This window comes from Entelurus aequoreus, linkage group LG16 (assembly GCF_033978785.1).
Source record: "Entelurus aequoreus isolate RoL-2023_Sb linkage group LG16, RoL_Eaeq_v1.1, whole genome shotgun sequence".
In the NCBI taxonomy this organism is placed as follows: Eukaryota; Metazoa; Chordata; class Actinopteri; order Syngnathiformes; family Syngnathidae; genus Entelurus; species Entelurus aequoreus.
The window spans coordinates 36,509,467-36,536,845 of record NC_084746.1 but is presented as its reverse complement, the minus strand read 5'-3'; the positions used below and the strand labels follow the sequence as shown (position 1 = coordinate 36,536,845).

At 41.7% G+C, this 27,379-nt stretch overlaps 2 protein-coding genes across 5 annotated transcripts in view; one reads left to right on the top strand and one right to left on the bottom strand.

Moving 5' to 3' along the window:
* The first annotated feature begins 1,741 nt into the window (after positions 1 to 1,741).
* wdr47a (WD repeat domain 47a) lies at positions 1,742 to 24,835 on the top strand. Of its 3 annotated transcripts, none has more exons than XM_062022757.1 (17): positions 1,742 to 1,872; positions 7,480 to 7,649; positions 7,731 to 7,814; positions 7,877 to 7,961; positions 9,702 to 9,833; positions 9,917 to 10,093; positions 10,159 to 10,670; positions 10,746 to 10,863; positions 15,803 to 15,984; positions 18,811 to 19,053; positions 19,135 to 19,198; positions 21,026 to 21,183; positions 21,263 to 21,432; positions 22,430 to 22,600; positions 22,658 to 22,789; positions 22,980 to 23,198; positions 23,785 to 24,835. In XM_062022757.1, the coding sequence occupies exons 1-17, from the start codon at positions 1,762 to 1,764 to the stop codon at positions 23,925 to 23,927; spliced, it is 2,871 nt and encodes a 956-aa protein (XP_061878741.1). In that variant the 5' UTR covers positions 1,742 to 1,761; the 3' UTR covers positions 23,928 to 24,835. The 3 variants fall into 3 exon arrangements, with proteins under 3 accessions (XP_061878741.1, XP_061878742.1, XP_061878743.1); XM_062022758.1 differs by having other exon boundaries at positions 1,775 to 1,977; XM_062022759.1 differs by lacking the exon at positions 1,742 to 1,872 and adding an exon at positions 2,019 to 2,148.
* The window catches only part of gpsm2 (G protein signaling modulator 2), a 26,413-nt gene continuing 23,820 nt past the window's right edge, over positions 24,787 to 27,379 (bottom strand). Inside the window, exons 15-16 of one of the 2 annotated variants that reach the window (XM_062022760.1) lie at positions 25,362 to 25,552; positions 24,787 to 25,297 (exon numbers count right to left, since the gene is read on the bottom strand). In XM_062022760.1, coding sequence (XP_061878744.1) covers positions 25,136 to 25,297; positions 25,362 to 25,552 — 353 coding nt within the window. In that variant the 3' untranslated portion in view covers positions 24,787 to 25,135. The remainder of the gene's footprint in view (positions 25,298 to 25,361; positions 25,553 to 27,379) is intronic. The other variant, XM_062022762.1, reaches the window with a different exon arrangement.

Below are 27,379 nucleotides of genomic sequence, written 5' to 3'. Positions count from 1 at the left end.
CCATTTTTGCTTGATGTCCAGCTTAAGTTGTTCAACAGTCCGGGGTCTCCGTTGTGGTATTTTAGGCTTCATAATGCGCCACACATTTTCAATGGGAGACAGGTCTGGACTTCAGGCAGGTCAGTCTAGTACCCGCACTCTTTTACTATGAAGCCACGCTGTTGTAACACGTGGCTTGGCATCGTCTTGCTGAAATAAGCAGGAGCGTCCATGATAACATTGCTTGGATGGCAACTTATGTTGGTCCAAAACCTGTATGTACCTTTCAGCATTAATGGTGCCTTCACAGATGTGTAAGTTACCCGTGCCTTGGGCACTAATACACCCCCATACCATCACAGATGCTGGCTTTGGAACTTTGCGCCTATAACAAACCGGATGGTTATTTTCTTCTTTGTTCCGGAGGACACGACTTCCACAGTTTCCAAAAACAATTTGAAATGTAGACTTGTCACCCCACAGCTTTTAATCATTAGTATTTAATCTTTGCATTAGTCCATCTTAGATAAGCTCGTGCCCAGCAAAGCTGGTGGCTTTTCTGGGTGTTGTTGATAAAGGGCTTTCGCTTTGCATAGTAGAGATTTAACTTGCACTAACAGATGGCGCGACCAAATGTAGTTACTGACAGTGGTATTCTGAAGTGTTCCTGAGCCCATGTGGTGATATCCTTTACACACTGGTGTCGCTTTTTGATGCAGTACCGCCTGAGGTATCGAAGGTCACAGGCATTTCCGCTTACATGCAGTGATTTCTCCAGAGTATCTGAACCTTTTGATGATATTACGGACCATAGATGGTGAAATCCCTAAATTCCTTGCAATAGCTGGTTGAGAAATGTTGTTCTTAAACTGTTGGACAATTTTCTCGGGCATTTGTTCACAAAGTGGTGACCCTCGCCCCATCCTTGTTTGTGAATCATGGCACTCACTTGTTCCCAATTAGCCTGTTCACCTGTGGGGTGTTCTAAATAAGTGTTTGATGAGCATTCCTCAACTTTCCCTGTCTTTTTTGCCACTTGTGCCAGCTTTTTTGAAACACGTTGCAGGCGTCAAATTCCAAATGAGCTAATATTTGCAAAAAATAAAGTTTTCCTGTTCAAATGTTAAGTATCTTGTATTTGCAGTCTATTCAATTGAATATACGTTGAAAAGGATTTGCAAATCATTGTATTGTGGTTTTATTTACAATTTACACAACGTGCCAACTTCACTGGTTTTGGGTTTTGACAAAACCCAAAACCGTTTTGTACAACCGACAAGAGCATGAAAAGAAAAAACAACATAAGAAATAGAAAAAATAAAGGCTTCCAATGTAAAGGTGGTCATAATTGCAATATAGTTTGTCATTTAATAACTGATATTATCATTATAATACATTTCCTTCCATCCATCCATTTTCTACCGCTTGTCCCTTTCGGGGGTTGCGGGGGGTGCTGGAGCCTCATTAATTTATATTTGTGTCATATAGAAAGGTTGCACTTATGTAATTTGTACCGTCTGGTAGTTATTGCACGGTATACCAATAAATGTTTTTCCATTTGATTCTTATTCATAATTCATGGTTTTGGTATCCACAGTGTTGCATTTGTTAACGCCTGGAGCGTTGGACATTGTAAATATTTTAATGTTTTTATTGAAACAAAAATAATAAAGCATACATACAATGATACAGATTGAATTATAATAGCTTGAAAAAATATAAAAAAATATAAATGTTTTACATTTCAAATGAGTAAGAACTGTTTTACTTAGGTCAGTATGTATGTTGTGGCTGGAGGCGGTACTCCTTGAAGGCACCACCACCAGTACCAAGCTGGGGCTGGGCTACAGCAGCATTCAGCCGGCGAGGAGAGGTGACAGTCGGCTTGTGGAGGTACGTTCTATTCACCTTCACCGAGTGGTACCGACGTGACGGCGTGGCCACGGAGACACGGCGGCTGTGTGGTCTTCTTTTCACCTGATGTTTCCCTCTTAACGGGTGAGTTATTTCCCACTACTGACTGACGTCGCTTGTCGCCGGGGAGCTGAGCACCCCTCCCGGCTAGCGATCACCCCGCCCGGCTAGCGAGCGGAGGATGCTGCCGCCCCTCTTTCCTCTCGGCCTGACTTGTGTTCCGCTAGCCGAGTTCTCCCTCTTCACTGCCGCCTGGTAAATTAGCCAGCTTGGTTTCAGCCACTAATGCTAACTATTCGCTGCCTTTGCTGTAATCCGAGGGCGCCAGCAGGCATGTAATGCTAACAAGTAGCTTAATAGGGTTAAGTGTCATTGGCTAACTGCTGCATGCTAGCCTAGCATCCTTGTCGTATTTCTATTATTACAACATTATTGTTATATTTCTGAATTCATGCTTCTTTTTGTCTTTCTTTTTCATTCAAAGACTCTCTATACCTAAATGCCATTGTCGTTAATGGTTTTTCGTTGTCATACACCTGACTCTGTACCTCCATTATCTATGGCGTGTTTTGAACACAATTAATAGCAAGTTTGGGTGCAACTAAAACCTTATTTAGTTACAAAATATTAGTAGCACCACTGTAAACAAAATAAAATGTTTGCCTCTTAAAGGCAATTAATGATGAAGCTCATCTATTTAATTGTTTGGCATAGATACAAAACCCAAAACCAGTGAAGTTGGCACCGTTGTGTAAATGGTAAATAAAACAGAATACAATGATTTGCAAATCCTTTTCAACTTATATTCAATTGAATAGACTGCAAAGACAAGATATTTTACATTCGAACTGAGAAACTTCATTTTTGTTTGTAAATAATCATTAACTTAGAATTTAATGGCAGCAACACATTGCAAAACAGTTGTCACAGGGGCATTTTTATCACTGTGTTACATGGCATTTCCTTTTAACAACACTCAGTAAATGTTTTGGAACTGAGGAGACACATTATTGAAGTGGAATTATTTCCCATTCTTGCTTCATGTACAGCTTAAGTTGTTCAACAGTCCGAGGTCTCGGCTGTGGTATTTTAGGCATCATATTGCACCACACATTTTCAATGGGAGACAGGTCTGAACTACAGGCAGGCCAGTCTAGTACTGCCTGTACTAGACTCTAGTACTAGACTTTAGTACTCTAGTACTGCGCACTCTTTTACTACGAAGCCACGCTGTTGTAACATGTGGCTTGGCATTGTCTTGCTGAAATAAGCAGGGGCGTCCATGATAACATTGCTTGGATGGCAACATATGTTGCTCCAAAACCTGTATATACCTTTCAGCATTAATGGTGCCTTCAGAGATGTGTAAATTACCCATGCCTTGGGCACTAATACACCCCCATACCATCACAGATGCTGGCTTTTGAACTTTGCGCCTATAACAATCCGGATGGTTATTTTCCTCTTTAGTCCGTAGGACACAATGTCCACGGTTTCCAAAAACTATTTGAAATGTGGACTCGTCAGATCACAGGACACTTTTCCACTTTGCATCAGCCCATGAGCTCGGGCCCAGCGAAGCCGGCTGCGTTTCTGGGTGTAGTTGATAAATGGCTTTGGCTTTGCATAGTAGAGTTTTAACTTGCACTTACAGATGTAGTGACAAACTCTAGTTACTGACAGTGGTTTTCTGAAGTGTTCCTGAGCCCATGTGGTGATATCCTTTACACACTGATGTCGTTTTTTGATGCAGTATCCCCTGAGGGATCCAAGGTCCGTAATATCATCGCTTACGTGCAGTGATTTCTCCAGATTCTCTGAACCCATCCATCCTTCCATTTTCTACCGATAGTCCCTTACGGGGTCGCGGGGGCTGCTGGAGCCTATCTCAGCTGCATTTGGCCGGTAGGCGGTGTACACCCTGGACAAGTCACCACCTCAACACAGCGCCAACACAGATAGACAGACAACATTCACACTCACATTCACACACTAGAGCCAATTTAGTGTTGCCAATCAACCTATCCCCAGGTGCATGTCTTTGGAGGTGGGAGGAAGCCGGAGTAGCCGGAGAAAACCCAGTCAGTCACATGGATAACATGCAAACTCCACACAGAAAGATCCAGAGCCCGGGATTGAACTCAGGACCTTCGTATTGTGAGGCACACGTACTAACGCCTGTTCCACCGTGCTGTGATTCTCTGAACCTTTTGATGATATTATGGACCGTAGATGGTGAAATCCCTGAATTCCTTGCAATAGCTCGTTGAGAAATGTTGTTCTTAAACTGTTGGACAATTTGCTCACGCATTTGTTCACAAAGTGGTGACCCTCGCCCCGTCCTTGTTTGTGAATGACTAAGCACTTCATGGTTGCTACTTTTATACCCAATCATGGCACCCACCTGTTCCCAATTAGACTGTTCACCTGTGGGATGTTCCAAATAAGTGTTTGATGAGCATTCCTCAACTTTCTCAGTCTTTTTTGACACTTGTGCCAGCTTTTTTGAAACATGTTGCAGGCATCAAATTCCAAACGAGCTAATATTTGCAAAAAATAACAAAGTTTACTAGTTCCAACGTTAGGTATCTTGTCTTTGCAGTCTATTCAATTGAATATAAGTTGAAAAGTATTTGCAAATCATTGTATTCTCTTTTTATTTACCATTTACACAAAGTGCCAACTTCACTGGTTTTGGGGTTTGTAGTTATGACTTTTGCTAACCTTCCAAATTCCATGGTCAAAACATGTATTTCCTCTTCCATCAAATGGTTGTGCAACATGTTAGATGTTTATGTTATGTAATGAACACCAAATGACAACAGAAACGTAAGGCAGTGATTCTCAAACTGTGGTTCGCGTACAACTACTGGAACGCGGGCTTTATCCTTATTTAAATATTTTAATGACGTGACTTGAGCCGTTATCAAAGGTTCATCAGCTTTTAATGAAAGTTGTTACAATCGGACTACTGTGGGACGTACCGTATTTTTCGGACTATAAGGCGCACTTAAAATCCTTACATTTTCTCAAAACTCGATAGTGCGCCTTATAATCCGGTGCGCCTAATGTACAGAATAATTTTGGTTGTGCTTACCGACCTCGAAGCTATTTTATTTGGTACATGGTGAAATGATACGTGTGACCAGTAGATGGCAGTTTCACATAAGAGATACGTGTAGACTGCAATATGATGGTAGTAAACAACACCAAAATGTTATATGTTCAATTGGAAATATAGAACATTAATCAACAAAAATCCATCAAAATGTTTTAGTACGACTTTGGTAAGCTTTGAAGCCGCACCACTTGATGGATTGTAATGTGCTTCAACATAGGAGTATCATTATAGTGTGCATAAGGCTGTTTTATAAGGTTTATTTCACAATATTATGCAAAAGCAACTTGTCTTACCTTCTGGTACCTGCTGATCGGTATTTGGGATCTGCATAAGTCCTGTAAATTTGTGCGCGTCCGCCTTTGTAGTGCGTGGCGGCACCGTAGTCCATAAGCTTCTTCTTTTTCTCTTATCTTCTTGTTATGGGACATTCATCCTCTGCTGTTGCCATTTCTAATATAAAGTAGTGTAAAGTTCTTACTTATATATGTCAGTAAACTCGCCATGAAAGCGCTAAAACATACCGGTGTAGTGAGTTTACATTATTAACCCAAGGATCTTTAGTTATTAGAGAGTTCCAGTCAGAGGGTTTTTCACGGGACACATTTCCAGTGTTGTTGTTTCCGGATGAGCAGATGCTGCTCCGTTATTGATTGAAGTAAAGTCTGAATGTCATTAAAACAGTTAGCTCCATCTTTTGACACTTCTCCCACTCCCGTCCTTGCACGCGACACCGCTACAACAAAGATAACGGGGAGAAGGCGCTGTCAAAGGTGAGGCACGTAAATAAGACCGCCCACAAAACGGCGCATCCTGAAGCGACTGTCAGAAAGCGGCTTGAAGATTATCTGTAAAACATCATCTATGCAACATTTTGACCAAAGAACCACCATTACATGTTATATAGACCAGTGTTTTTCAACCTTTTTTGAGCCTAGGCACATTTTTTTCATTGAAGAAATCTGGAGGCCCACCACCAGCAGAAATCATTAAAAAATTTAACTCAGTAGTCGATATTGACAAGAAAAAGTCGTTCTCGCAAGTGTTGGATATGAATTTAAACCATAACCAACCATGCATCACTGTATCTCTTGTCTCAAAGTAGGTGTACTGTCATGACCTGTCACATCACGCCGTGACTTGTTTTGAGTTTTTTGGTGTTTTCCTGTGTGTAGTGTCTTAGTTCTTGTCCTGCGCTCCTATTTTGGTGGCTCTTCCTGTTTTGTTGGTATCTTCCTGTAGCAGTTTCATGTCTGCCTTTGAGCGCTATTCCCCGCACCTGCTTTGTTTTCGCAATCAAGACTATTTAAGTTGTGTGGACGCTATCCTTCTTTGTGTTGATTGTCATGTCATGTACGGATGTACTTTGTGGACGCCGTCTCTGCTCCACACGCTGTAAGTCTTTGCTGTTGTCCAGCATTCTGTTTTTGTTTACTTTGGAGCCAATTCAGTTTTAGTTTAGTTTTTGCATAGCCATCCCTAAGCTTCATTATCTTTTTTTAGGGGCACTGACCTTTTGTTTATTTTTGGTTTAAGCATTAGATAACTGTTTACCTGCACCCTGCCTCCCGCTGTCGCATCTACAAAGCAATTAGCTACCTGCTGCTACCTACTGATATGGAAGAGTATACACGGGTACTCTGCCGAGCTCTAGACCGCACAGACACTCAACAACGGCACATTATTGGCGGATTATAATTTCTGGTTTGCAAAAAAGATTTTTAATCCAAATAGGTGAAATTATATAATCTCCCACTGCACACCAGACTGTATCTCGCGGCACACTGTGGTTGAAAAACACTGATGTAGACCACAAGGAAGGGTTTTACATTTAGAAAAAAAAAAAAATAATATGACCCCTTTAATGCGCCCTATAATCCGGTGCGCCTACTGTATGAAAATATACCTTAATAGACCCGCTCATCGACAGTGCGCCTTATAATCCAGTGCGCCCTATGGTCCGGAAAATACGGTAGTCGACACCAAAATAAACAATTTAGACACAAACGGAACCGTCTTACTCTGTCATTTTTAACACTCAACACGCGTGAGAACCGAACCTTTTCCTAGCCACCAATCAACATGCAGAACACATGTAAACAATATTTTATGTGCAATTAATTTTATTTGAATAATTTTTAAGCGTTTTACTTTCCTATATTCAAACACAATGTTACTGTACAAACTGTGTGTAATGTTACATTGGCCAAAATACTAAATATACTCTCTTTGTTTTAATAAATACTTAGGCCTACTACGCTATTGTAGTTTGATGATGGTACTTAAACAGCAAAGTGTTTTCTGAGGTGGTACTGGGTGAAAAAAGTTTGAGAACCACTGCCTTATACCTGTCTCATTACGATGTGCCTGACCAGGCTAATACAAACTCACCATTTTTGGTTTGGTGTGGTTTTAACTTGTGATTAGTTCCAGGAGTTCTCGTCATGATTGTGTGGATTTATTTGTAGCCGGCCGCCACCATGACAGAGGAGGAAACTATCAACGTGAAGGAGGTGGAGATCATCAAGGTGATCTTGGACTTCCTCCACTCCAGGAAGTTGCACATCAGCATGCTGGCGCTGGAGAAGGAGAGTGGCGTCATCAACGGGCTTTACTCGGACGACATGCTCTTCCTCAGGTAGGTCCTTTTTATCCTGTCACACTTAGTGACTCTGCAGCTTCACACCAGTAGAGAACAAATTGGTGTGTTTTGTTTTAGACAACTGGTGCTTGATGGCCAGTGGGATGAAGTTTTGCAATTCATTCAGCCTCTGGAATGTATGGAGAAGTTTGACAAAAAGAGGTACGGGAACAATTTTTATTTATTAGTCAGTCAGTGAAAAATGGACTAATTCTCCCTACCAGGTTCCGTTATATCGTGCTGAAGCAGAAGTTTCTGGAAGCCCTGTGTGTGAATAACGCCATGTCTGCTGAGGATGAGCCACAGCACGTAAGTCAATGAAGATGATCTGTAAAACATAAACATGTAAACAAACATCATCTATGCAACATTTTGATCAAAGAACTACCATTACATGTTATGTAGTCCACAAGGAAGTGTTTTACATTTAGAAAAAAATTATAATAATATGACCCCTTTAATGTGCCTTATAATCTGGTGCGCCTTTTGTATGAAATTAGACCTGAATAGACCCGCTCATCGGCAGTGCACTTTATAATCCGGTGCGCCCTATGGTCCGGAAAATACGGTAGTCGACACCAAAATAAACAATTTAGAAACAAACGGAACAGTCTTCCTCCGTCATTTTTAACACTCAACACGTGTGGGACCCTAACCTTTTCCTATCTGCCGAGCCAATCAACATGCAGAACACATGTAAACAATATTTTATGTGCAATTAATTTTATTTGATTACAGTGCAGAATATGACCTTTGTGAATTCTCTGCTATATTTAAATAAGATCATGTCAAGTGAATTGCTTCTCACTTTAGAAATGATGCCATAGTGTACAAAAAGCAATACAGAATGCACATTTTTTATATAATTTTCTTTATTCCGGTTTTCAGCTATTTTTCAACTATCTACAGCAGGGGTGCCCATTACGTCGATCGTGAGCAAGCGGTCGATGGTGGACGGTGTGTCAGTCGATCGCCAGCCAGGCATTAAAAAAATAGACCTAAAAATTAGCGATCATCAATCTTCACTAAGACGTCACTTGATTGACATTCACGGCACCCGTGGGTCTTGTGAGATGACGCTGGCTGCTGCAAAATCATTATTTAGAAAAAATAGCCGACAGGAAGGCGAGAAACACTTTTTATTTCAACAGACACTGTACCTGCTGTCAAAACTCTAAAGACCAACTGCACAGTTCCTGTCTTCACAATAAAAGCGCTGCTTCATCCTGCCTGCGCTAACAAAATAAGAGTCTCAGAAATCTGGCGTGCACAAGCTAGCAAGCTACAGAGTTTGCAGCCCATGTATTTCTTGTAAAGTGTATAAAAAGGAGTATGGAAGCTGGACAAATAAGATGGCAAAAACCAACCACTTTCATGTGGCATTGGACAGAAAGGAGGAGTTTTTTCTCCTCCATTTGAACATGTGGAAGTTATCATCACTACTGTCTGATTCCAATCAATGCAAGTCATCAAAATCAGATAATACACCAATTTATATTCTTGTCTTCATGAAAGAAAGGAATCTATATGTGTTAAACATGCTTGTATTATCAATAAACTCCTTTAACTTGTTAACAAAAACGTCACTTTCATAAATAAATGAATATAAATTATATATATATGAATGAGGTAGATCTCTTCGACTTGGTCAACTGAAAAGTAGCTCGCCTGCAGAAAAAGTGTGGGCACCACTGGTTTACAATAATTGTTAATACATTTTTACATCAATAAATTGTTCAGACAGTATTGTCAGAAATAGTCATACATTAAAACAATAGCAATATGTTTACATAAGTCATAATATCCCTGTTTTACTACGAAACATTATTCAAAGATTCTCCACCAAAAAAAAAAAGAGTTCCTTACGCTAAAGCGCCAGAAAAAAACTCCACTCACCAAGTTTTCGTTTGATACCATCACACGTCACGGCATTATTGTGAAGACTTTGAAACCGAAATCTTGCGGTATCAGCCCTTTCATACACTATTTTGTGTGCCTTTTCTTGTATGAAGTGGATGTATTTTTTAAAGTGTTTTGCATGTTTTCCAGTTGGAGTTCACCATGCAGGAGGCGGTCAAGTGTCTGCACGCCTTGGAGGAGTTCTGCCCCTCAAAGGACGACTACAGCAAACTGTGTCTGCTGCTCACCTTGCCTCGTCTCACAAACCACGCAGAGTTCAAGGCAAGCGCTTGCACGCTTGACGCCACTTAGCACTGCATGGTCGCTGTGAGTCGCTTGTGACTTCTCTCTCCGTGTCGTGTCAGGACTGGAACCCGAGCACGGCCAGGGTGCAGTGTTTTGAGGAAGCCTGCACCATGGTGGCAGAGTTTATCCCCGCCGACCGGAAGCTGAGCGAGGCCGGATTCAAAGCAAGCGGGGATCGCCTCTTTCAGCTGCTTCTCAAGGGAGTCCTCTACGAGTGCTGTGTGGAGTTCTGCCAGGTCGGGTCGCTTCAAACCAAGTTCTGTCAGGAAAGGTGCTGGATGGTTTCTTGTTTTGTGCGCAGAGCAAGGCAACGGGGGAGGAGATCACGGAGAGCGAGGTTCTGCTGGGTGTTGACATGCTGTGTGGTAACGGCTGCGACGACGTAGACTTGTCCCTTCTGTCGTGGATGCAGAACTTGGGCCACAGCGTCTTCTCCTGCGCATTTGAACAGAAGCAGCTCAACATCCACGTGGACCGCATAGTTAAACCTGCAAAAACTGGCTACGCCGATCTGCTCACGCCGCTCATCAGCAAACTGTCTCCCTACGCATCCTCCCCGATGCGCCGGCCCCAGTCGGCCGACACTTACATGTCACGCTCTTTGAACCCGGCGCTGGACGGGTTGTCCTACGGGCTGTCCAGCCAGGATAAACGAGCAAGCGGCGGGGAGGTGGCACCGGGTAAAGGTGTCTCTCCTATGTCTCACTCTTTTGCCAACTTCCACTACCCAGGGGCCGGTGGACAGAGCCTGAGCAGGAGCCTCATGATGGAGAGCTCAGACTGCCACAGCATCTTTGAGGAATCGCCTGAAACGTGGGTTCAAAGCACTCCTCTTCCCATTTTCAGCTGTCAGATCTCTTTTACTATTTATTGGTTTTGTGCTTGAAGGTCCAGGACGGAGACGCCTGTGGACAAAATGTTGAATTCTGGTGAAGCTCAGATTTCGCGTCCCGCCTCAGCTCCTGGGGAGGATGCACCTTCAGCTGACTCTGCTGAAAGGAACGAGGTACCAAAACTTTGGCTTGCCACATTGACCCAAATATAAGACCATAATTATTCCCCTCAAAAATATGTCTGAAAAAGACACATAAATATAGATCTTTGTACATAACCCAAAACCAGTGAAGTTGGCACGTTGTGTAAATGGTATATAAAAACAGAATACAATGATTTGCAAATCCTTTTCAATTTATATTCAATGGAATACGCTGCAAAGACAAAATATTTAATGTTCGAACTGAGAAACAAAATTTTTTTGGCAAATGATCATTAACTTAGAATTTAATGGCAGCAACACAGTGCAAAACAGTTGGCACAGGGGCATTTTTACCACTGTGTTACATGGCCTTTCCTTTTAACAACACTCATTAAACGTTTGGGAACTGAGGAGACACATTTTTTAAGCTTTTCAGGTGGAATTCTTTTCCATTCTTGCTTGGTGTACAGCTTAAGTTGTTCAACAGTCCGGGGTCTCCGTTGTGGTATTTGACGCTTCATAATGCGCCACACATTTTCAATGGGAGACAGGTCTGGACTACAGGCAGGCCAGTCTAGTACCCGCACTCTTTTACTACGAAGTCACGCTGTTGTAACACGTGCAGAATGTGGCTTGGCATTGCTGAAATAAGCAGGGGCGTCCATGAAAAAGACGTTGCTTGGATGGCAACATATGTTGCTCCAAAACCTGTATGTACCTTTCAGCATTAATGGTGCCTTCACAGATTTGTAAGTTACCCATGCCTTGGGCACTAATACACCCCCATACCATCACAGATGCTGGCTTTTGAACTTTGCGCCTATAACAGTCCAGATGGTTCTCTTCCTCTTTGGTCCGAAGGACACAGCATCCACAGTTTCCAATTTGAAATGTGGACTCGTCACACAACGTTAACACAACGTGCCAACTTCACTGGTTTTGGGTTTTGTAGATTATCCACAAAACCAACAAATGATGTCCATTGAATTCTCTCTGAGTGATTCAGAGCTTTTATTCTCATCAATCACACACACCCGTGACCTGGAGACATGCTAAAAAAATATTGCTCAAAGGTTGGGCAGTTTATGATAATTTAATTTTTAGGTAAGATACCAGTTGTTTTTTACTGATTTTGAAAAGATGGCTACGGTTGTCTTAAAAATATTTGTCCAAAAACAAGTGTTGAAAATATTCAGAGTTGTCTGATATTCGGGTCTGTACAATTGTTGGACCTACAGCTGCAGTGTTGTCTTGTCCTCACTGTGTTGCCTGCAGTGACAACCTAAATATAGACGGCGGTTAATCACAGTGTGAGTCATCTTCCCACGGTGACTACAGCTTTAAACGCTCGCTGTCTCTCTATTTTATTGAGGATGTCATGCGGGGCTTTTCTTTACGTGTATTTTTTTTAAAAATTGTTTCTCATAAATGCATAATATTTTTGGATTAAGCCCCCATAATAATCGAGTGTATTTCCTTCCTTTGAGGTAAGTTTTTTAAAATTTATTTTAAGGAACCAGCATTGTTCAGTGCATTTGTTGTTGTCGACTTCCTGTACTATGTGGCACTTTTCAGGTGCCACTGTTGCTTTTCATGGCCAAAACCAAGTACTACGAGATACCATTTTTAGTACCTCATCAGCTAGAATCCCAAGCGAAGATGAAGCGATACCATATGGTTGTTGTAAACCACTACTAGTCTCTCATTAGTCCAGTAACTTTGGAGGATACTTACATTAGAATGATAAAACTAAACACATGTTAATGTAAATGTTAGCTTACCCTGTTGTTGTGCCTTATTATACAAAACCCAAAACCAGTGAAGTTGGCATGTTGTGTAAATGGTAAATAAAAACAGAATACAATCATTGGCAAATCCTCTTCAACTTATATTCAATTGATTAGACTGCAAAGACAAGACATTTAATGTTCGAACTGAGAAACTTAACTTAGAATTTAATGGCAGCAACACAGTGCAAAAAAGTTGGCACAGGGGCATTTTTACCACTGTGTTACATGGCCTTTCCTTTTAACAACACTCTGTAAACGTTTGGGAACTGAGGAGACACATTTTTGAAGCTTTTCAGGTGGAATTCTTTCCCATTCTTGCTTGATGTACTTAAGTTGTTCAACAGTGCAGGCTTTCCGATGTGGTATTTTAGGCTTCTTATTGCGCCACACAATTTCAATGGGAGACAGGTCTGGACTACAGGCAGGCCAGTCTAGTACCCGCAGTCTTTTACTACGAAGCCACGCTGTTGTAACACGTGCAGAATGTGGCTTGGCATTGTCTTGCTGAAATAAGCAGGGGCGTCCATGAAAAAGACGTTGCTTGGATGGCAACATATGTTGCTCCAAAACCCGTATGTACCTTTCAGCATTAATGGTGCCTTCACAGATGTGTGAGTTACCCATGCCTTGGGAATTAATACACCCTCATATCATCACAGATGCTAGCTTTTGAACTTTCCACCTATAACAGTCCGGATGGTTCTTTTCCACTTTGGTCCGGAGGACACGACGTCCACAGTTTCCAAAAACAATTTGAAATGTAGACTTGTCAGACCACAGAACATTTTTCCACTTTGCATCAGTCCATCTTAGATGAGCTCGGGCCAAGCGAAGCCGGCGGCGTTTCTGGGTGTTGTTGATAAATGGCTTTGGTTTTGCATAGTAGAGTTTTAACTTGCACTTACAGATGTAGTGACCAACTGTAGTTATTGACAGTGGTTTTCTGAAGTGTTCCTAAGCCCATGTGGTGATATCCTTTACACACTGATGTCGCTTTTTGATGCAGTATCGCCTGAGGGATCGAAGGTCACGGCATTCAGTGTGGTCTTAGGCCTTGCAGGGATTTCTCCAGATTTTCTGAACCTTTTGATGATATTACAGACCGTAGATGGTCAAATCCCAAAATTATTTGCAATAGTTTGTTGAGAAATGTTGTTCTTAAACTGTTAAACAATTTGCTCACGAATTTGTTCACAAAGTGGTGACCCTCGCCCCGTCCTTGTTTGTGAATGACTGAGCATTTCATGGAAGCTGCTTTTATACCCAATCATTTTGAAACATGTTGCAGGCATCAAATTCCAATTGAGCAAATATTTGCAAAAATAACAAAGTTTACCAGTTCGAACATTAAGTATCTTGTTTTTGCAGTCTATTCAATTGAATTTAGGTTGAAAATGTTTTGCAAATCATTGTATTCTGTTTTTATTTACCGTTTACACAACGTGCAAACTTCACTGGTTTTGGGGTTTGTACACTTTGCTCCCCTTCAATAAAATGTGTCCACTTGCTATCCCGCATTCCTCTCCATTGTCACAGTATTGTAATACTATTTGATATGGAAAACAACCACCCTAAACAGGGAATTTACCCCTCCCCTGGCCTGCTGCCCTGCACTCACACTGGTCTGCAATCTGCATGCATTCAGACATTTGTGTGCCATTACTTCATTACACAATTTTGTAATATTGCAAATGCAGCAAAGCATGTTGCAGTGCATATTGAGAGATATTACTGACATTATGTTTCCTGTAAACACAATATTAACCCAGGATCTGCGTCAGTGTGCATTTTCTGGGTTTAGGGTGCAGTAGAGTGCAAAGTTGATGCTTAGCTCCCCCTGTCCCCTGCTGTCACCCTGGAGACAAACCGAGGAGCCCTATGGGACATTGTGTGATCATCAGGCCCCCTCCCAACCACCTGCACCAAACCCAGCCTCTTGTTCTAGCCCATTCCAAAGCTGGCAGAGGGCCACATGCTCTCCTTTTTTTCCCCAAGCTGAAGACAGACAGGAACAGTTTGCCTGTCCTCAGAAGTCTATTAACAGATTTATTTGTAGACAAACAAAAATAGGTTAATAGTATGTTTCATTTATTAAAGCGTCCACTTTCTACAATGTTTTGTTGTGCATGTGTGAGGAATTTCTGTGTCCATTCATCTAGAACAGAAACACGTTTTAGCTCAGGGGCCAAATTGAGGAACATCTATTCTCAAGTGGGCCTGACTGGTAAAATCATGGAATAATAACTTAAAAATAAATACAACTTCAGTTTGTTTTACTTTGATCAAAAATAAAACAATCACATTCTGAAAATGTAAATATTACAAATAATCCTCTTGACAAAACACTTGAAGTTAGTTGAAAATTCTGAGGAAAAATTGGTGCTGTTTCAAAAACCCAACAATGGACATAATGAATTTAGACTTAATCTTAATGTATCTACAAAGCCATTAAACTTTTAAGTCACAGCCTATCTGAGAGTGAACAAAATACAAAATTGATAATAAATAGTAAAAACTCTTCCAGGTATGAAGTACCTCATTTGTCAATTCCACATATTAATCCTGTGCTAACCCAATAAAGCATACAAACGGAGGTAGAAACTATTCAAGAGGGTTGAATTACACTTGGCGTCCACTTTCCTCATTTTTGACAGAGACGTTTTGAGTTAATGAGGGTGCCAAAGCACGTTATCTTTGAAGCAGAAAACTTAAACAAGCAGCTTTTAAGTTTAATTTATGTCGAGGTGGAGGAGCCTCAGCCAGTCTTTACTGTGTACATCTTGCTTGGCACACTTGCCTAACAGAATTGCTATTGCGACATCCAGTGGACACATTCAGAACAGCAGTTTCTTTCATGAAAAATTGCAGCTAATTTTTATACTTGACAAACTTATCTCGCGGGACCGGATTAAACATGTAGGGCTGTACGTTTGACACTCCTAATCAAAAAGCACATTTGTGAGGTCAGAGGTAGCTTATGTTTTTTTCTTACCTGAGAGAACCGAGGCGGAGCTTGGATTATCCCTACACAATGTAGCCTTTGAATCATGTTCGACAAGGGTTGCAGCAGCCTTCCTCACATGTGAACACGCTTTTGTGCTCCATTAAGTCTTATAAGCATTAAGACCATTTATTCCTGTGTCATTTATAAAGCATGAATGTTATGTTTCTACCTGCAGCTGTGGGACTCCACGGAGAAGTACGAGGAGTATTATCGTCAGCGCCTGCGTGTGCAGCAGCACCTGGAGCAGAAGCAGCAGCAGAGGCAGATGTATAAGCAGATGCTGCTGGAGGGAGGAGTGCAGCAGGAGCCACCGCCCGATGACATGCAACACAGCCTCACAGAGAAGTTCCTCAACAAGTAAGAAGAACACTGACAGTTGATGAGCATCCGTCGAACGAGAGCAGGGACACGTTTTTGTCCCATGTGGCTTCCCCCGCAAAAACACACACCTCCCCCGGTGGACAGTCCACCATCTGTGCAAACCAACAGACTGACGGCTACACTCATTGACATATTGAACATTTCCCCAGAGAATACATGTATTATTCACATGGTGCGCTGTTTCTCATTCAGTTCACTTGTATTCATGTGTCGACAAAGCACTACAATATTAAGGCACTTTTCATTCAATTCAGGCCAAGCACCACATATTAGTACTAAAAACACCAAATAATCCACAAAGTCAGCAGTAGGCCTGCTTATACACAAGTACACCTAAAGCATCGTTTTGTCGCCGCCTTGCACAATAGGAAAAACAGAATAACTTAGAATAAGCCTCAGTAAAGGAAAAGTTTTTTAAATTTATTTTTATTTAGCCTTTATTTAACCAGGTAAAATCCCATTGAGATCAGAGATCTCTTTTCCAAGGGAGACCTGGCCAAGAGGGCAGCAGCAAGGTTATATTAAAAACTGTAAACAAAACATCAAATTTACAACATTAAAGCTTGCTCACATAATACATGTGCATACAGACAAGGTAGACTGCAGTCCTTTCAAGTTGTTGTAATTGTACAATGAAGTAATGACATAAGGCAGAGGTGTCACATCGCAGTTATGTTTGGCCCCAGAGGGCAGCTTCTAACAGTGAATACTATTATTACACAATTTTTTAATGCGTTTTATAAGTACATTTTCTAAAAACTTAAATGTAAAAAAAATATGGTAAGTTGCAATAATTTCACCTCAAAATTTAGTGTATATTACTGTAAATGGAAAAACAGTACTGCTGTTTTTATGGTTTAAAAAAAGGCAGCTCAGTTTCCAGAATTTTTCTGTAAGATTTGTTTTTTTTACTGTAAATAAAAAAAATTGGCACCAATTTTGGTGTATTATTGTAAATGCCAAAACAGCACCACAGTTACAATTACAGTAAAACAATTACTGTTTTTTTTTCATTTAGAGAAAAATGCTGTAAAAATCACAGTAAATTTCACAATGTTACCATGAAATCTATTGCTACTTTTACATTACACAATTTGATGGATAACTTGCTTTGAAATCATTACTATTAGTATTTATTTCTATTTAAAAATGGTTTGAATGTTTGATAATATATTTTTGCATAATTAGACAATATTTAAGTTAACATAATTTGCGGTTACATGGAGTACATATATTTTTTTTCTCCCAAAATAGAAAGAAAAAATACATTTAGTAAGAAAAGTTACAGTACTTTATTGATACATATTATTTCTAGACTTTTGAGAGCCAAGGAAAATGAAGTGGCGGGCCACATGTGGCCCCTGGGCCTTGAGTTTGACACATGTGGCATAAGGAAACATAGTTAAGCACAGTGGATGCGGGCCTGTGGGAGAACTGTGGAGGTAATGGTGCGTAAGTATGGTACAATAGAGCTAATCCAGTGTGAGTGCATGCTTAAAGGCCTACTGAAATGTAATGTTTTTATTTAAACGGGGATAGCAGATCCATTCTATGTGTCATACTTGATCATTTCGCAATATTGCCATATTTTTGCTGAAAGGATTTAGTATAGAACGACGACGATAAAGTTCGCAACTTTTGGTCTCTGATAAAAAAAAAGCCTTGCCCCTACCGGAAGTAGTGTGACGTAGTCAGTTGATCGCCTCCTCATATCTTTTTTCGCTCTGACCGTAACTTAGGTACAAGCTGGCTCATTGGATTCCACACTCTCTCCTTTTTCTATTGTGGATCACGAATTTGTATTTTAAACCACCTCGGATACTATATGCTCTTGAAAATGAGAGTCGAGAACGCGGAATGGACATTCACAGTGACTTTTATCTCCACGACAATATATCGACGAAACACTAGCTACGGAGCTAACGTGATAGCATCGTGCTTAACTGCATATAGAAACAAAATAAATAAATCCCTGACTGGAAGGATAGACAGAAGATCAACAATACTATTAAACCATGAACATGTAAACACACGGTTAATGCTTTCCAGCTTGGCGAAGCTTAAAAATGCTGTTGCTAACGACGCCATTGAAGCTAACTTAGTATAACGGGACCTCACAGAGCTATGATAAAAACATTAGCGCTCCACCTACGCCAGCCAGCCCTCATCTGCTCATCAACACCCGTGCTCACCTGCGTTCCAGCGATCGACGGAAGGACGAAGGACTTCACCACGATCATCCGTGCGGTCGGTGGCTAGCGTCGGCTAGCGCGTCTGCTATCCGAGTCAAAGTCTTCCTGGTTGTGTTGCTGTAGTCCGCCGCTAATACATAGATCCCACCTACAACTTTCTTCTTTGCAGTCTTCATTGTTCATTAAACAAATTGCAAAAGATTCACCAACACAGATGTCCAGAATACTGTGGAATTATGAGATGAAAACAGAGCTGTTTTGTATTGGATTCAATGGGGTACCGATACTTCTGTTTCACTGGCTACGTCACGCGCATACGTCATCATCCAAAGGTGTTTTCAACCGGAAGTTTAGCGGGAAATTTAAAATTGCACTTTATAAGTTAACCCAGCCGTATTGGCATGTGTTGCAATGTTAAGATTTCATCATTGATATATAAACTATCAGACTGCGTGGTCGGTAGTAGTGGGTTTCAGTAGGCCTTTAATTAACCTTTTATCCTTGGCTCCTTAAGTGTATTTACCCACCCTAATAACAGCACACGATCCTCATCAGCCATATGGCGTCATTATTAGAAAGAGTATCAGTATCGTGTGATATGTGTCCCCAGGTCCATCCAGAAGCTGGAGGAACTAAACTTGGGCAGGGAGAGTTTAGGAGACGAGGTCAAGTCTTTGGCCGAGCAGTGTAACGGCAACCCGCCTTCTTCAGAGTGCAACAACAACCCTCCATCCTCCACCCCGGAGCACGACAGGAGCCAAAGGAGCAACGTGCTCAGCAGCACACCACAACAGCAAGCAGTGGGAGGCCGTATAGTCCCAGCCCCGAGTGAATCCCCCGTCATCTCACTGAGGTCGGTGTCATGCCTTGGTTCTGGGCACAGGGTTCGAAGCCAAACTCAATTGAAACACTTTCTGTTTTATGTCTTCGACAGTGGGCAGAATCACAAGGCTGGTTCACACGGTGACTCCCCAGGATCAATGTCTCGCAGTAAAGAGGTGTGTTGAGACTAATAGTCCACAATGTACTGAAGAATAGAAGTAGTTTTATTCCATAGCCATTATGTTTTTCTTTTAAACATTGTGGTAAGAAAACTGTGTGGGTCAATCCTGAGTTAGCTCTCATATTTGCTGTAAGCAAGAGATGCATTCTTTTAAACCAGTCCTTCTCAAATAGTGGGGTAAAGAAATTATAATATTTACAGTCGCGGTTGGAGAGTGGGGGGCGTGAAATATTTTCTTGTTCTTTTGGGGGGGGCGTAACAAAAAATAATTGAGAAGCAGTGTCTTAAAAAGGCCAAACAACATAAACATAACATCAATGAAATGTCACATTAATACAAGCCAAGGTTTTATAAAGATGACCAGTGATGTTGTGACAGCTCGGCATGAAGGAACTTGGGAGGCACTTTATTGACACCCAACTTTGTCTACAGACCACACATTCCGGCCTTCACAATAAAAGCGCTACACAGTACATTCAGGCTGACTGCACTAAACAAAATAAGGGTCTCAGAAAAGTAGCTTACATTACTTTTAACTAATCATTATAAATGTAACGGTATTGTTTTAATTGACTTTTATCTTCATCCTCATGCAAATGATTGATTTGGGAGACATGAGGTGTTGTGTTTTCTAAATGAGTTTTAAAATAGTGTCCCACCTTAAAGGGGAACTGCACTTATTGGGGGATTTTGCCTCTTGTTCCGAATCACTATGAAAGACATGACGACAGATGTATTTTTTAAAATGCATTCTAAATATTAAATAAATGCTATCAAAAGTCCGCTTACAATGGAGACTATTCAATTCTGCCTATAGAACCCCTTAAAAAACATCCAAACACCTCTATTAGGGTTTTATATACATGATGTAAGTATATATGCAATGTAGTAATGGGTACATTTATAACATTTAATATTTACATATTTTGATCATTTTGAAGCATACACGGCGCATTTCAAAAACGCATCACGACAATTGCTTTTCTTTTTTTCTTCATCACTGATATCTCTGCTCATTGCAGACCTTATGAGACCCAACAAACATAATAAAACATCACTTACTGTACTAGGCCTGCTGTTATTAGGATGCCGACTGCTAGGATGTTCATATATTCTCATTTAGATGGAGAATGTCTCCTAATCCTAGCAAAGAAGCGGGGGGTGAAAAAGCGCTTTTCGTGTCATTCTTACCAGCTACAGCTCATATATGGCTGTCAAACTTGTCGGAGTACCTACTCAGATGTCTTCTGTCCAGGTGAGATACATGATTTATGATCTAGAATAAACTTACAGAGAGCAAGGAAGTGAAGAAGCAGCTGATAAGTCGATGGTGTAAACATAGGCACACACGAAAGTGATCACGGCGCCGCTCCAAATAGTTTGTCTGCATTAGTGTTTATAATAACAATATCACTAATACTTGATTAATATTCAAGTCACGAAAAATGTAGATACAGTATTGTTGGCGCTTTTTGATTGGTTATTTATATAATTTTATGGGCAGAAAAGTGGACCTCCCATTGGCTCTGCTGTAAGCGGACTTTTGTTTACGTTTATTTCATTTTTAGAAGTCATGAAAAAAAATCCATCCGTCATGTCTTTCATAATTATTGTGAACGGTAGGCGAAATTCCAATGAAGTGCAGTTCCCCTTTAGAATAAATCCTGTTAAGGTATTTTGCACATAACAGTTTTATTGTTTTATTGCTGTTGTGCTCAGTACTAAATTATGCTGCAACATTTATGAACTGTCACATTTAAAAAATATATATTATCGTACAACATACCAAGAGATTCCCAGTCCTACTTTTGTCCTCTGACAGGATGACAAGGAAAAAAGCTTATTTGTGCCAGTACACACTCTAGAGGACACTCAGGCCATCCGTGCGGTCGCCTTCCACCCCTCAGGGGCGCTCTACGCCGTTGGCTCAAACTCCAAAACGCTTCGAGTGTGCGCTTATCCAGAAACCCTGAACCCAAGGTAAGGGCACCAGACTGATGGGCCAGACTTGATAATTATTTCTCTCCTTTTTTATTCCTCTGCTCCTCTGTTTTGTCAGTGGTTCAAGTCCAGTGAAGCAGCCGGTGGTCCGCTTTAAAAGGAACAAACACCACAAAGGGTCCATCTACTGCGTGGCCTGGAGCCACTGTGGGCAGCTGCTGGCGACAGGATCCAACGACAAATATGTCAAAGTTCTTCCTTTTAGTGCGGAGACGTGCAACGCCACAGGTTAGCACCTTTTTAAAAGTTTGACTTAACTTTTAAACCCACAGTAACACACACAATGCTGTAAAGATAGTATTGAATGATAGCAATAACCCTCTACAGCACATGATGATATCTGTGTCTCCAAAAACACAACACATAATGCAGTTATGATCCGATATTGATATCTGTCGGATATCAGCTACGACGGTAGCTCGCAAGCCAAATACTAGAGTCCGTGAACATTGCTCCAAATTATGGATTTTGTGTTGATTTATTGTGCATACAAAAGTAAACATTGACATGTGACATGATAAAACAAGGCAGTAGCTACTGTAATATATGACAATATTCATTGTGATAAAACACAAGGTCCTGAGTAGTCCTGAGTTCAATCCCGGGCTCGGGATCTTTCTGTGTGGAGTTTGCATGTTCTGCCTGTGATTGCGTGGGTTCCCTCCGGGTACTCCGGCTTCCTCCCACCTCCAAAGACATGCACCTGGGGATAGGTTGATTGGCAACACTAAATTGGCCCTAGTGTGTGAATGTGAGTGTGAATGTTGTCTGTCTATCTGTGTTGGCCCTGCGATGAGGTGGCGACTTGTCCAGGGTGTACCCCGCCTTCCGCCCGAATGCAGCTGAGATAGGTTCCATCAACCCCCGTGACCCCAAAAGGGACAAGCGGTAGAAAATGGATGGATGGATATAAATGCTTCTATTGATGTTTCATGCTGGTGTGATGGTACTTTACAGTAAAACATAACCATGCAGTATCGATTTGACATTTGTATAAAGTGACTTGATTGACTATGTGGACAACTAACAATCGACAAATTAATATTATTTTCATAGAATGGGACAATCTATTGAAGTTCTAAACTTCCGCTTCCATGCCAGTGTTGTATTGATAAGAAAAAAGCTGCACAAATGTGTGTGTGGATGCAACTTCCCTCTGCTGGTTGTAGCCATGTACTGCACCTGCTGAGTACCGTACCAAAGTGTTTCTGGTGTGTCCCCACAGGCCCAGACTTGGAGTTCAGTATGCACGACGGCACCATCCGGGACTTGGCCTTCATGGAGGGTCCAGAAAGCGGCGGCGCCATCTTGATCAGTGCTGGTGCAGGAGATTGTAACATCTACACCACCGACTGTCAGCGAGGACAAGGCCTGCACGCCCTGAGTGGACACACAGGTGACTACACACACTTCTGATGTAAATATGTGTGACATGTGACCTTTACGTGTGCAGGTCACATCCTTTCTCTCTACACCTGGGGAGGATGGATGATAGCGTCGGGCTCCCAAGATAAGACGGTGCGCTTCTGGGACATCAGAGTGCCCAGCTGTGTGCGAGTGGTGGGCACCGCCTTCCACGGCTCCGGTACAATAACTCCTCTTCTTTCCTACGTGCACTAGGAAGGGGATTTGTTTGTTTTGGTTTACCTGACACATGAAACGTGACAAATTTGGGGGGTGCACTATCTTCCTTAGCCACTAGATGGCAGTAGAGTGTTGAATCTCCTAAGCGTGGTTGATTGTTTTAAATCACAACTCCCATCCGTCCCCCACAGGCAGTCCCGTCGCCTCGGTGGCAGTTGACCCGAGCGGGCGTCTCCTGTCGACAGGACAGGAGGACAGCGCCTGCATGCTGTACGACATCAGAGGCGGGCGCATCGTGCAGGTGTATCGGCCTCACAGCAGCGACGTGCGCTCAGTCAGGTTCTCGCCCGGTGCACATTACCTGCTCACGGGGTCCTACGACGCCAAGGTGGTGGTCACCAACCTGCAAGGTAAATCTTACTGGATGATGGTCACCTTCTCATTTCTACGGACCGCAAAAGTCCTCATCTGAACCTTTCATTTGTGGCCCTCAGTAGTGCCCCCGAAGGTTAAGAATCATTTGCTTGTTTTAGGTCCTAACATTGGTCGATATGATCAGATTAGATCAGATATCAAATTTGAAGCAGAATAAATAAACAAATAAAAATAAACAAATGCCATGAGTGGCTCTACACCTGACATGCACTGTAATGATACCAAGTACAATAGCATACTAGTCGATACTACTATGATTACATCGATATTTTTTATCGTCACAAAATCTTTAGACAGTTTGAGAATCGCTGGTCTGTACATCAACTTTCTCCTTTTAGAAGATTTATCAGTTCTTTGATGTCCAAACGAAACACAACGGTCAAGTTCGGCCTGCAGCAGACTTTTGTGTTTAAGTGCTGCCCCCTGCTGACAGAAATGTGTATAAGTGCTGCCCCCTGCTGACAAATGTGTATAAGTGCTGCCCCCTGCTGACAAATGTGTATAAGTGCCGCCCCCTGCTGACAGAAATGTCTAAATAATGTTGATCATGTGTTGTCCAAGGTGACCTGACCAAGCAGCTGCCTCTGACTGTGGTGGGCGAGCACGGTGACAAGGTGATCCAGTGTCGATGGCACACCGACGACCTCTCCTTCCTGTCATCCTCCGCCGACCGCACCGTCACACTGTGGACTCACAACCCATAAGTACACACACGCAACCCATAAGTACATGCACACACCCGTTTGAACACACAGCTGCTTCTGGATCTCACCCAAAACATGAAAAGCACATGTTGCACACTGCAACTGTTGTCACGGCAACAGGCACAAAACACTGGAGTGCTCATCACTGGGTCACACACATTATTAGACTCACACACACGCATACATTTTGAGACTCACACACACACACACACACACATTATTAGACACACACACACACATACATTTTGATGCTCACACACACACACACACACATACATTTTGAGACTCACACACGTCACAACAAGTTGCATGTGCGTTGAACAAACAGGACCGAGCTTTTTTTCGTCATCACGGTGCCTTTCTTCAAATTGTTTTAATGCCACATTCCATCTTGATGTTCCGCTTCCGCCGGCTGCTTTGGTTTGGGACTGGTGTTAAGTCCCTCTCTAAATCCACAACAGCCTTTCTAACTCCGCTGTTGCTTTGACGACGCGTTGCTCTTTCAAATGTTTCAAAAGTGAATAATCAGTGTTGTTTTCTCTTCTAAGCCATTGCAATCACAGATTGTGTTTAAAGGGAATGCAGTTTTTTTGCTGCTGTTCTAAAGTAAAACCAGTAGGGGGCAGTAGTTAAATTTGTATGCACAGGCAATGGAATTGTTCACATATTTATTTTACAGCCAGTATTTAATTTCTTGACATTTAATGCACTTTTTTTCAACTTAGTTTCATTTTTTAAAAAACATGTTTTAACAAATTACACCAAACTAATACATAAATTGTCCTATTTATTTATTTTTAGTTGTAATTGTACAGATTTTGAAATGCTGGTGGCTGATGTATCGACCTGATACTTTGGTTTTATTTAACTTAAGCTAACCGATGTTAAATAAAGTGTCTTTTAACCAGGCTGCCTTTTTGTTTTCTGTCCAAATGGGTCCAAAAAGCCAGTTAGTAGCAGTGAGGTATTTATTCAGTACAAAATAGTTACTGTATAAATTGTTAATATCATTCTTTACACAATATGTTGGACGTATTTTTTTATACCAAAGTATAAAATCCATGAAGAGCGAGGTGAAAAGGGACAAGAGTTAGACTCACAAGAGACATAAAAAGTGAAATGACACTCATGGAGTACAACAAGGTCCCTGATAGCTGAGAGTGCAAAGTCGTTGGTTCCACAAACAAACAAACATGATGATGTCACGTCTAAGTGCTTCGCTCTGCAGGCGCTGGCAACGTAACTCGCTGCTCGTCCATCCGTTTGGCCTGCGAGCGCATGATGAGGCTGAAGAAGTCCTCGTCCGGCACTGTGGGTCCTCGCGCTGGAGGAGGCGGAGGTGCGCAGCGCTGGTCGTCCAAACGGGAACCCTAACAGTGTCAGAGTGAGACATCCTGTTAGGGAAAGAATTAAACAAACTTTGACTTGTCCCACCTGACACTTGACCAGCATGTCGAAGAAGTCTTCATCAGGCTCCGTGTTGTCAGCGTTGGCCATCAGGTGGCTGAGCACCGCCTGGTTGCTGTTCTGGTTGAGTCTGAGGCCTGGGAGGCTCCCGCCTGCAGCTGAGGAATCCTCTAACCGCCGACTTTGGGCCCCTGACACGTTGGTGGACTCAGACACAGCTGCACGTCACACAAGGTGAGAGGAGTTCAATGCTGCTCTTGTTGACATGTGACATCATTATACAACACTATTATTGCCCATTTATTTCATGTGTGGACACCAGGAGGTTGTCCTAAATCCCTTTGGAATCTGATCTTTTCACATGTGACTGCAGTCTAAACGCAATGTGACCTGAATGTGACTTTTTCGTCAGCTTTATTTAAGACGACCAAAATTTCGGTGCATCGATTGTCAATATTGTACAAATAATATACTATATGTAATACATGAATATATATTGTGATTCTAAAGAAATAGCAATTGTTTAAGGACCGGAATTTGCTTACATGTGAGTTTAAAATAAATCTAGATGTATGTGTCTCCTCTGCTTATCAGCCATAAAAAGATTACAACACTCCCAAATATATTACACTATATACATACATTTATATTTTATATTACTTTACTTTCACCTCAAAAAACACTCATTTCTAAGGTGTTACGACTTATTTTATTTTGTAGTAGTAGTGACTTCCTTTGTTTTCACTTTATCGAAGTGCGCATGCAAGTGTCATCGAGGCCACATTGGTGCCACATTGAGGCCTGTGCGTGTTTACACTGGAGTCTGATAAACATCACATGTTACTTGCAGTGTACACAGCCAGCTGGAAAATAATCAGATTTGTGCCACTTTGGCCTGCAGTGTAAAAAATTGAGAATATCATGTTGGTTGTTAGAAACCATTCATCAGCAGGTGGCTGTTTCATGAAAAGCTCCACAGAAAACATTGCTTACTCCAAAGAAGGAAAAGGGAGACCGGGTGTATGTGCTTCTGTGTGTGAAGTCTTCATCTCTTGTTTAGCACTTCAAGTCGTGCTGCTTGCTGGATCTTCTTATCACTCAGCTTCTAAAACTTGCAGCTCAGACTTTATATGTATGTGTATATGTATACTCTGGCTCGAAAATATAAGGTTCTGGATCATCATTTGTCCCAAAGTAGTGGTTGTTGGCTCTCACAAAGTCTGCATTGATTACTAGTGCTCTTGTTGTTGAAGGGAAAAACAAACGTGATGCATCTGTGACAATAATACACCACCATATGCTTAAAATGATCAAAAAATGTAAATAAAACATGTTATTATGATGTTGCTACATTACATATATACTTACATTGTGTTAATCCAATTAGCTCCGTTGTTAGCTGACTTTTGCTAGCTTTTATTTAGGAGTTAGAATGCATAAAAAAGTGTGTTCTTGTCTCACATAAGAATTGTGAATCAAGCAAGAATCCAAAGAAAGTGCAGTTCCCCTTCAGTTAAATTGTGCGTGACTTAGTGGATTATTATGACTGCTTTTTATTTATTTGTATTCTGCAATGCGGTGTTTATCATCAAAAACTGGGGCATTCATCATATGACTCCAGCGTGTGTATGAGAAACAGCACAGTGTGATTTGACTGTGGATTATTTCAAGTCTTTCTGTATATTTCCACTATGCGGCCTGATGATTTTCATTAATAACTGGCAGAAGGAACACCCATCCATCCATCCATTTTCTACCGCTTGTCCCGTTCGGGGTTTGCGGGGGTTGCTGGAGCCTATCTCAGCAGCACATGGGCGGAAGGCGGGGTACACCCTGGACAAGTCGCCACCTCATCACAGGGCCAACACAGATAGACAGACAATATTCACACTCACATTCACACACTAGGGCCGATTTAGTGTTGCCAATCAACCTGTCTCCAGGTGCATGTCTTTGGAGGTAAGAGGAAGCTGGAGTACCCGGAGGGAACCCACACAGTCACGGGGAGAACATGCAAACTCCACACAGAAAGATCCTGAGCCCGG

Bases quoted from the DNA above. Each gene is read 5' to 3' on its own strand.
- wdr47a (XM_062022757.1), top strand. From the start codon at position 1,762: ATGTTGTGGCTGGAGGCGGTACTCCTTGAAGGCACCACCACCAGTACC. The intron at 7,650-7,730 runs GTAGGTCCTTTT...GTTTTGTTTTAG, and splicing joins GACGACATGCTCTTCCTCAG to ACAACTGGTGCTTGATGGCC. The intron at 21,184-21,262 runs GTAAGGGCACCA...CTGTTTTGTCAG, and splicing joins CCAGAAACCCTGAACCCAAG to TGGTTCAAGTCCAGTGAAGC.